The 10,124-nt window shown below is 50.7% G+C and overlaps 2 protein-coding genes across 5 annotated transcripts in view; one reads left to right on the forward strand and one right to left on the reverse strand.

Annotated features, from left to right (window-relative positions):
- The window catches only part of Pias3 (protein inhibitor of activated STAT 3), a 10,060-nt gene extending 4,194 nt beyond the window's left edge, over nucleotides 1–5,866 (forward strand). For both annotated transcript variants that reach the window (XM_026784086.1, XM_005357051.2), the window contains exons 5-14: nucleotides 185–275; nucleotides 1,188–1,322; nucleotides 1,507–1,612; nucleotides 2,129–2,202; nucleotides 2,312–2,472; nucleotides 3,405–3,538; nucleotides 3,618–3,786; nucleotides 3,929–4,062; nucleotides 4,214–4,251; nucleotides 4,717–5,866. In XM_026784086.1, coding sequence (XP_026639887.1) covers nucleotides 185–275; nucleotides 1,188–1,322; nucleotides 1,507–1,612; nucleotides 2,129–2,202; nucleotides 2,312–2,472; nucleotides 3,405–3,538; nucleotides 3,618–3,786; nucleotides 3,929–4,062; nucleotides 4,214–4,251; nucleotides 4,717–4,983 — 1,309 coding nt within the window. In that variant the 3' untranslated portion in view covers nucleotides 4,984–5,866. The remainder of the gene's footprint in view (nucleotides 1–184; nucleotides 276–1,187; nucleotides 1,323–1,506; nucleotides 1,613–2,128; nucleotides 2,203–2,311; nucleotides 2,473–3,404; nucleotides 3,539–3,617; nucleotides 3,787–3,928; nucleotides 4,063–4,213; nucleotides 4,252–4,716) is intronic.
- A 49-nt stretch (nucleotides 5,867–5,915) lies between these two features.
- On the reverse strand, nucleotides 5,916–8,689 carry Nudt17 (nudix hydrolase 17). Of its 3 annotated transcripts, none has more exons than XM_026784088.1 (8): nucleotides 8,171–8,689; nucleotides 7,834–8,017; nucleotides 7,620–7,645; nucleotides 7,412–7,504; nucleotides 7,061–7,159; nucleotides 6,783–6,916; nucleotides 6,270–6,421; nucleotides 5,916–6,187 (listed from the first exon to the last, which is right to left on the reverse strand). In XM_026784088.1, the coding sequence occupies exons 1-8, from the start codon at nucleotides 8,360–8,362 to the stop codon at nucleotides 6,081–6,083; spliced, it is 987 nt and encodes a 328-aa protein (XP_026639889.1). In that variant the 5' UTR covers nucleotides 8,363–8,689; the 3' UTR covers nucleotides 5,916–6,080. The 3 variants fall into 3 exon arrangements, with proteins under 3 accessions (XP_026639889.1, XP_013205380.1, XP_026639888.1); XM_013349926.2 differs by having other exon boundaries at nucleotides 5,916–6,166; nucleotides 6,263–6,421; nucleotides 8,171–8,687; XM_026784087.1 differs by lacking the exon at nucleotides 7,834–8,017 and having other exon boundaries at nucleotides 5,916–6,166; nucleotides 6,263–6,421; nucleotides 8,143–8,687.
- Between the last annotated feature and the right edge of the window lie 1,435 nt (nucleotides 8,690–10,124).

Genomic DNA, 10,124 nt, shown 5'->3' on the forward strand with positions numbered 1-10,124 from the left:
TTGTAGACCAGGCTGGCCTCGAACTCACAGAGATCCGCCTGCCTCTGCCTCCCGAGTGCTGGGATTAAAGGCGTGCGCCACCACTGCCCGGCTCTGACTTCTTTTTTTCTAGAGTTTCCCGCTTCAGTGCTCATTCACCTCAGAAAACTGACACTTACCTGTTCATTCTGTCCTTTCCCACCAGGTTCTGTCTCTGTGAGACCAGCTGCCCGCAGGAGGACTATTTCCCCCCTAACCTCTTTGTCAAGGTTAATGGGAAACTCTGCCCCCTGCCGGTAGGTTAAGATTCTTCCCTTTTTTGGCAACAAACGTTAAGTAAAAACCTTTTGTGAAAAGATATGCTGAGCACAGTGCCCGCTATGTAGTAGTTGCTTAGTTTACTGGAAGAATCAGTGTAATCTAGAGTGCTAAAATGGGGCTGACTTGTAGGCAGACCATGCCTCTGTGGAAGGCCACACATCCAAGAGTATTTGGGCAACACAAACTCTACCTGATATGTCAATAAGGGGGGACTCGGAGCTGGGTGAGCACAGGAGTGGGTGGTGCTGGGAAGAATCGACGATGGGAGTGAATAGGATTGGAGTATGTGTGTGAAGTTCTCAGAGAATTAGTAAAAAGGGCTGGAGAGATGGCTCAGTGGTTAAGAGCACTGCCTGCTCCTCCAAAGGTTCTGAGTTCAATTCCCAGCAACCACATGGTGGCTCACAACCATCTGTAATGAGGTCTGGTGGCCTCTTCGGGCATACATATAGACAGAACATTGTATACATAATAAAGAAGTAAATTTTAAAAAGAGAACTAGTAAAAATGAGTAAACTCAAAGAGGGCTGAGTAACTCTTGGCGGCTCCGGGCAAGGGGCACTGCTTTAACACACGAGTTTAGAGAAGACTTCCAAGAGACTATGCCAGCAGATGAAAGTGGAAGTGAGGATTGCCCTGTTGTTCCCTGGGACCCAGTGATTGGAGTTCCTGGCTCCTTGGTTAACGAATAAGCTCCTTCCCCCGGAAGTGAACCTCTCACCCCGCCCTGTGTAGGGCCCATGTTTCAGCATCGCCACCGCTGCGTGGATCCGGACTCCGTTGCTCCTGAGCGAGCTGGTCTCCCTCCAGAGTAATCTGAGACAGGGTTTCTGAGCGTCGAACCCCTTCCCAGTACTCTGTCTCTAACAAGTTCCTCCCTTCCTCAGGGTTACCTCCCCCCAACCAAGAATGGAGCTGAGCCCAAGAGGCCCAGCCGTCCAATCAACATCACATCCCTGGCTCGGCTCTCAGCCACGGTTCCCAACACCATTGTGGTTAATTGGTCATCTGAGTTTGGACGGGTGAGCATAGCCAGAGGCCTGCAGAGGCTGCAGGGGAGCCTTCTAGTTTGGGGTTGGGGATCCATCTTGCTCTTCATGGGCCTCTCTGCTTAAGGCCACCGTCTCTGGTCCTCGTGAGACAGAGCCTGTGGGGAAACGGAGGCAGGAAGCAGCAGCTAACTCCCCCTTCCCCTTCCCCAAGTAGAATTACTCCTTGTCTGTGTACCTGGTGAGGCAGCTGACCGCAGGGACCCTTCTACAGAAACTCAGAGCGAAGGGTATCCGGAATCCAGACCATTCCCGGGCACTGAGTGAGTACCAGCCTTTTCCTCTGCCCACTTTGGGGTCAGGGGTTCCTGCTGCCCTCCAGACTTGCTCACAAGCTCTCTTAGGTGATCTCCGGCTGTCTCTCTCTCACTCTCCCCAATGCTTCTCCTCAGTCTCTGTGGGTGTGGAATTAGATCCTCAAGCAATGCAAATAACTTTGCATTCCCAGTCAACAACTCTTCTGCATCTCCAAGACCCCAGGTCCACCCCTACTAAGATACAGTTTTCTGTACTGAAAAGCCCTAAAGTTCATTCGACCTAATCCTCACGTGATGCTTCCCTTCCGTCTAGATCATCCCAAACATAGCCCACATTTCCCCTTGCCGTGGTTAAAGATCTTCAGGTATGGAGAAATCTCTTCTCCATACCCAACCTTCTAGATCTAGATCTGCTCCTGTCCGGTGCCACGGGCCCCCAAAGACAATGCTCAGCGGCCTCTCTGCTTCCAGGCTGCTTCCAGCCTCGCTGACCCCATGGCTCTGGCCTCACTCTTGTTTCAGTCAAGGAGAAACTGACCGCTGACCCTGACAGTGAGGTGGCTACTACGAGTCTCCGGGTGTCACTCATGTGCCCGGTGGGTACACAGGGCGAAAGGAAGTGGGAGGGGGGTTGGGTTAAAGTCTGAAGGGGGTTCCTAAGGATACTAGAGCCAAGTTTTCTCTCCTGACCTCTGCTCTCATCAGCTAGGAAAGATGCGCCTGACTGTCCCATGCCGCGCCCTTACCTGTGCCCATCTGCAAAGCTTCGATGCCGCCCTTTATCTACAGATGAATGAGAAGAAGCCAACGTGGACATGTCCTGTGTGCGATAAGAAGGCTCCCTATGAATCCCTTATTATCGACGGGTAGGGCTTCGCTGCTTCCCCCTCTCCTGGGGCAATCGCTTAGGTGCCCCCCCCCCTTTATGGCTTCCTTACTCCCAGCTCTCACCCTCATCTCCTCCAGTCATCCATGAGTGTGTGACATCAAGGACTTAGGGAAGACATCATGCTCAGCATTTTCTCAGTCCTCATAACAGCCCACAGCATGAGTGCCGCCCTTCCAGAGGACAGACCTGGAAGGTCGCATTAGCAAGTGGCAGAGTAAATGGTGAATTGTCCTGATATACTGCCGATAACAGCTACCTGAGCTTCCCACTGTGCTTAGCAAGTCACAAATCACATGTCTTTTCATTTTTGCTGTTACAAATGGCATTTATTATATTGGCATAATAAGGTTTTTCTTTTCTTTTTTAAGTGCATGCCCTGACACTTTTTTTTTTAAAGATTTATTTATTTATTAAGTATACAGTGTTCTGTCTACATGTCCTGCGGGCCAGAAGAGGGCCCCAGATCTCATTAAGTAGTCTTAATCTCCTTGTACAGCCTCCATTAGAGCTCTCACATTGTCTTTTGAGAAGGTTAAGCCTGCACCTAAAGTTTGGGAAGTTTGCCGGACCTGGTGGCACGTGCGTTTAATCCCAGCACTTAGGGAGGTAGAAACAGGTGGATCTCTGAGCCTGGTCTATAAAGTGAGTTCCAGGACAGCCAGTGCTACACAGAGAAACCCTGTCTTTTGCATACTGACCCCCACAATGCTAGAGATCAAACTTGGGGCCTGCATGCTAAGCGAGTCTCTGTTATTAAGCTACAGCCCCAGCCTGTGCTTTACTGCTGTTCCAGCAACGACTCAGAGGTCCAGTAAGGCATGTAGTACAGATGAGGACACTACGGTACAGGAAGCGAGTCTCAGAACACTGACTGGTGTCCCAGTGAATTCCCATGTCCTCCTCCCCTAGTTTATTCATGGAAATTCTTAATTCCTGTTCGGATTGTGATGAGATCCAGTTCATGGAAGATGGATCCTGGTGTCCAATGAAACCTAAGAAGGAGGCATCTGAGGTTTGCCCCCCGCCAGGGTATGGGCTGGATGGTGAGTGACCCCCTGCTCCCCAATTGAGCTAGATCACAGATGGCCCTTTTTCTGAGACACAGTCTTCTTAACCACCCAGGCCTCCAGTATAGCCCAGTCCAGGAGGGGAATCCATCAGAGAATAAGAAGAGGGTTGAAGTTATTGACCTGACGATGGAAAGCTCCTCAGATGAGGAAGATCTGCCCCCGACCAAGAAGCACTGCCCTATCACCTCGGCCACCATCCCTGCTCTTCCTGGAGGCAAAGGGTATGAGGAAAGGCGAGGGGACAGGAGGGCAGAACTGCTATCTGCTCATAGGCAGGCCTCGGGACAGGGAAGGGAGGATGGACTGGGACCGGACCGTGGGACCGGACGTGGCTAGCTTCTCCAGCTCCTTCCCTTCCCTCAGAGTCCTGACATCTGGTCACCAGCCATCTTCGGTGCTGCGGAGCCCTGCGATGGGCACCCTGGGCAGTGATTTCCTGTCCAGCCTCCCACTACATGAGTACCCACCTGCCTTCCCACTGGGGGCTGACATCCAAGGTATAACATACATCCTAAGTGGGTGGGTGGGGTCCCGCCCGCTGTTACACCCTCTCTAGACCTGTTTCTTTGCGGAGCTTGGGTAGAGGGATGTTTTCTTGTGGTGAAGGAGTTAGAAGGGGGTTGATTGTGATTTTTCCTTTTCCACCAGGTTTAGATTTATTTTCTTTCCTTCAGACTGAGAGTCAGGTAAGTAGTCAGACCTCAGAAGATTCCATTCTCGATACTGATGGCATTGTCTTTCCCTGCCTAGTTTCCCTAGGGATTTCAAAGTGCTTTCCCATGGGAGGAGAGCGTAGCAGCTTATCTCCCTATTCCCACTGGCACTGCATGTTCACACCTGTGCCTTCCTGGCTACTGCCATGCAGTTCTCTTCCTGCCTACTCACCCCTGCATGTATGTAGAGCCTTTTCCTAGTGGGTGTCCCACACATTGCCGACACCCACAAGGCCAAGAACTGGGTATCCGGAGGGGCTGTCTAAGGCAAGGCACGGGGGAACTGTCTGGGGAAGTAGGGCAGAGTTGGCGAGCTCCCCCTCTTTTCTTCTCAAGAATGCCTTGAGATCATGAGGGTTGGTACCCACAAAACAGTTCCCGGATGAGTGCTGGGAGGTGGCAGGCAAGGGAAACGGCAGCTGTGCTCTTTATCCCCAGCACTACGGCCCTTCTGTCATCACCTCGCTAGATGAACAGGACACCCTCGGCCACTTCTTCCAGTACCGGGGAACCCCTTCCCACTTCCTGGGCCCACTGGCCCCCACACTGGGGAGCTCTCACCGCAGCGCCACTCCAGCGCCCCCTCCTGGCCGTGTCAGCAGCATTGTGGCTCCCGGGAGTTCCTTGAGGGAAGGGCACGGTGGACCCTTGCCTTCAGGTCCCTCTTTGACTGGCTGTCGGTCAGATGTCATTTCCTTGGATTGAGTTACTTGGATTACGAAACCTTCTCTGCCCCCCAGCACTGAGCAGGTGTGCTGTGGGTTCCCAACCCCTGGCCACCCTGATCTCTCAGGGTCTTTGGCCAGAGGCCAGACCAGGCCTTCATGGATACCTACTTTTGGTCTTATCTCTGCCTAATAAGGCCGGTACTCAAAGGGTTAACATTTAACCTGTTTTAAAGGGTGTTGGGGTCTGTTTTCGGAAGTATTTTGATGGTTGCACATTCCTTTGGGTATGGTGACCTAGGCAGTGGGAGGCAGATGGAAAGAGAGGAGCTGAAGGAAGAGGGGGATCCTCAGCCTTTACCAGGTCTACGGCCTCTTGGGGAAAAGGCACTTTGGCCCGCAGGACGCCTTCCCTTCCCAAACCTGTCTGTCTGTCCTTTTCATGTCCATTCTGTTCTCTTTGGCCACACCGGTGGCAGGCAGATCTGAGACATGAGGCTTCAGAGAAGGACAAAGAACTCTCTTTGGGGTTGCAGATTTCTTTTTTTTGTACATAAATAAGAAAACCCAAAATTATCCAAAGATGACACTCCTGCCTTCTACTTCCCAGTCTGACTTGAGGAGGAAACAAGGCCTTAGTTGTGATGCCCAGGGCCTCGGGCCTGCCTACTGCCTGGCTCTCTCTATTTATATATTTAAGTTCACAATGTTTCTTATGCTAAACAACCAAGGGCCTACGCTTCTAGTGACCTGTGGTCAGGCCTAGATCATTCTGCACCTTTTGTGGGACGTGGGGGCTCTGTGTTCTCCTTCCCAGTACTCAGGCCCTTGTAGGGTCAAGGCCCTATGTTGTGATTTTACTTTCTGTTCCCAGAGGTGTAGCAGGGTTCTTGCCTACAATAAAGGTTGTGAATGTTCTGTGATTTCGTATCTCAATTTCCAGGCCCCTGGTTTGTGGGGAAGAGGGTCCATGCTCCGTCTTTCCACTTTTAGAAGACGTTTACAAATTTTTATTACTGCGTATTTGGGCATATGTGTCTTTGCTTGGCATGTGGACAATAGGGGACAGCTTTTTGGAGTAGGAGCCCTCCTGCCACCAGAAGGAGATTCTAGGCACTGAACTCAGGTCTCAGGTTTTTACAGCGGAAGTGTGTAGATCCAACATCTCACAGACCCCAATCCTTCCTCTGCTGGTCCGGGCTCCATGTAAACATCACTTTTACCTGCAGGGAGCAGAGGCATTCACAGCAAGTGCTCTGGGTCAGTAAGCACTAGACCACCCCAGGTCAGTGCTGTGGGGCCCTCAAGTCATTCCTTACCTTCAGCTGCCCAGATGTTGCAGCCAGAGCCTGAGAGCAAACTTGGTTCCAGCGCTGACCCGCTCTTTGTCCTCTGCTGAGGTCGGGGTTGTCCGCAGGAGTGTGGACATGGGCAGGACCAGAGGCTGGGTTCCTCCATCGTCCTTCAGTTCGGTTGCACTGGAGAATGACAGTTTCTGTCTAGGTTGTGCCTTGTAGCTTACAATGAACTTTAGTATGTTGGGCTATTTAATCCTCCCAGCTGTTACATAAGGCAAGCGAGTGGTAGCCTCATGCAGCAGAAGTTAAGTGACTCTCCTATAGGAGAGTAGGGGCTCAGACCAAGGGCTTTAGCGCTAGTCAGCAGGAGGGTGGACCCTTAACATTTGGGGTCTTTGATCTCAGGTGGTCTTTTAATTCTCAGTAGACCAACTCGCTTCCTAAATCTCTTCCACATGCTACATGCAACTCCAAACTGCAATCTCCCCATGTATGCATATACATGTATGTTGTATGCCGATAGCTAAAGTAAAATTCTTACCAAAGAGAGGATGGAAGGGTCTGGAGAAGTCTGGGGGTCTCAGTGCCATCTTCTGTGGCGGCCACAGCTGTCGCTACATCTGGCCCCAGCCACATGAAGGCACTTACCTCATTTGGGTTTATTTGGATCCGGGCCTGGGGTTAGACGTATTGATCCATCACTTAGGAGAAGGCAGAAGACAGACCAGGGGCAAGGGCATCCTGTAGCTTGTTATCTCCCCTTGTCTGGAGTCCCAGGCAGAACCAGGTGCTACATCCTCTCCTCTACTCCAGGCCTACCTGGAGCTGCTGCTGTGACTCCCGGGATATCACGAGAACATAGAGAATGAGGTGATGGTATTTGGGGAAACCCCAGCTCAGCCTAGGAGGGTAGGCAGACTAAAACAAAACAAAGCAACACCAATGTAACATGTGGAGAGAATTCCTATTTTTGAAACTTTGTAAGTAGAGCTTTAGGAAGACAAAATACTGGGCCAGCGCCTATGGAGTGGGTGATAGGTAACAGGTAAGAGGGACGCAGGTGAGAGCTGTGGTTGGGTAACCCACGCTATCCATGTTTCTTTTCCCCAGTGGCCAAGGCAGATAAGGGTTGTTCTGTGGGCTTTAGGGGTCGTTGAAAGTCTGTCTCACCTCCCACAACCCCAGAAGGACACAAGAGACCTGGGCCAGGGGCAGCTGAAGCCCACACTCTTCCTGCAGCTCTCGAAGGCCACACTCCAGGACCTGGGAGTCAAAGGGAGCAGGTCAGGATGTCCAAAGTGTAACCCCCTTTGTCCCTCAGCCCACACCCAAGGTGACACCACTCATAGGTCTCTTGGTTGGGTCGGCAGACTGGTACCTCCTCCTCAAGTTCCATGTGGCCACCTGCAAGAAGAACGGACCCAATAGTGAACGGTGGTTGTCTCCACCAGGGAGCCCATCCTCCAGAGGGCAGAGGAAGTTTGTGGCTGTGGACACAGACCTTGGGCAACCACTGTACAGGACTGACTACCCAGTAGCAATGTGGAGGGAAAGGACACTGTCTTCCACGGCGTCTGTTCCTAGGTGCTCACCTGGAGGGACCCAGACGTTGGGAGAAATGCGGAGAGTGCATGTCCTCCGAGTCAACAAGACAGTCTGGTCACTGGACTGAAGAATAACGGCCACAGCCACATCCACACCTCTATCTGTGGGCAGCTCGGTCCTGGAGCCCCCAGGCTTCTGGTCCAGAGCCACAAAAGGGCAGAAAGGGGGTCTCTGACAAGAGGGGGTTGATCGGGCTAAGGCTTTGAAGCAGGGTGGGACTTTCGGAAATTGGAGGTGCCCGCGGTGGGAGCTGGCCCGTCGCCCCCCGACCGGTCCTCAATCCACCCTCACTTTACCTGCCGACTCCCGACTCCCTGACCAGACCTGGATTGGAAGTCTCTCCGAGGCGCCGGGGAATGAATGGCTGGAAAGGACAAGCTGTCCTCGCTCCAAGCTGCAGTGCGTGTGCCACGGCCCGGGTCCCTGTCCGGCGCCCAGGAGACCACACACACTCTGCGTGAAGGTCACTGACTCTAGGCGTCCGGCCAGGCGCAGCAGTAACCGTGCCGCAGCCATCGCGCTGCTCTGGTCGCTGTTTGCCTGGCGCCCCCTGGTGGCCCAGCGCCGTGAGTCGTGCAGCTTCCGGTGTGCCTGCCCTGCAAACCAGATTTTCCAGACCAGCTGGGAAATTTAGGCACAACTTTTGGGGGCAATCCCTGTGTGTGATGCTCATAAAACATAAAGAAACCCGCTACATACTCTCATTTCCTCTTGAGTTCTTTCTGACTTCTCTGTTTGGTACAATAATCCCCAGGTTGAATGATTTCTGGACAGGTGTGTTATTCCCCTTCAGTCCTAGGCTGAACTTAATCCCCACACACATCAGCAAGTAAGTGGTTTAAATTAGTCACTCTCCACATGAGACGCCTAACAATTTCTTAAAAATGTAAAGCAGGGTCTCATGTAACCCAAGCTAGCCTCAATCTTGTGTAGCTAAAACAGATGTTGGCCTTCTGACTAGCTGGCCTCCCGAGGATCAAACCCAGGGCTTCTGGCATTACTATGCTTAATAAGTGATGGTGACTAGCTTGAAGGCAGAGACAATCTTTTATCATATATATATATATATATATATATATATATATATATATATATATAGTCACTTTTATTTTTGTCAATATGGGGTAGGATGGGCATGCACTTGTGGAGGTCAGAGAAGCCGGTTCTCTCCTTCCTTCATGAGAGCCCATGGAAAAACCTCAGTTTGTCACTGTCTGATTGAAATCAAGCCTACTCCATGAGATGGAACCCATACCTGACACTTCTTGGGATAGCCAAGAACTTGAGACTAGATAGGCCATGGACCTAGGGGAAACCCAAACACTACTGTCTGCTAAAGGAAGGTGACAATGAAATGACTCCTAATGACATAGTGCCATACGCTTGGGCTGGTGCCTTGCTCAGCCATCATCACAGAAGCTGTCTCCTGCAGGAGACGGGAACAAACAGAGACCCACAAATGGGCAACGTGCAGAGAGTGACAGGTCTTAGGGCATCTGGTCCTACATGGGATGTCTTCATCAAACCCTGTCCTCATGGCTCAGAGAACTCTGCAGAAGACAAGGTGGAAAGATCACAAGAGCCAGGGCGGGTGAGGACACCAAGGAAACAAGGCCTTCTAGGCACAACAGGAATGGTTTCATGCGTGTTCATAAAACAGAGATCATGTTTCATGCGTGTGAGTGGTCCAAGTCTAGCCCAGATGGGGTCCCAGCACTGAAAGGGGAAGTAGACACATACTGCACCCCTAACCCAGAAGCTATTACAATGGATAACTTCTTGTAAAGGAAAAAATAGCTTTCTCCATCAGACTCTCACTGGGTAGACAAACCACACTTAAGGGCAGGCCCAGTAGATAGCCAACACAAATCAAACTCAATGGTACTTTTGGAGGTTTTTTTTCTTTCTTTCTTTCTTTTTTGTTTCATAATGCTTTGTCTGCAATTTTTTTCCCTTACAGATTTCTTGTTTATATATTATGATTTCTGTTTTGTTTTTATGGGTTTTCTATGTGTGTCTTAACACCTGTGCTTCTTCTCTTCTTTGACTTTTGTTGTTGTCTTGTCCTATTCTGGTTTGTTTTTATTTTATCTTATTTTTATCATTTTTAGATGCCTGTTTTCTAATAAGAGTGTGGATTTGGGTTGGTAGGGAAGTAGGGATGATCTGGGAGAAGTTGGCTCATCCTATCTATCTATCTATCTATCTATCTATCTATCTATCTATCTATCTATCTATCATCTATCTATCTATCTATTATCTATCTATCTATCTATCT

This window comes from Microtus ochrogaster, chromosome 21 (genome assembly GCF_000317375.1).
Source record: "Microtus ochrogaster isolate Prairie Vole_2 chromosome 21, MicOch1.0, whole genome shotgun sequence".
Taxonomy (NCBI): Eukaryota; Metazoa; Chordata; class Mammalia; order Rodentia; family Cricetidae; genus Microtus; species Microtus ochrogaster.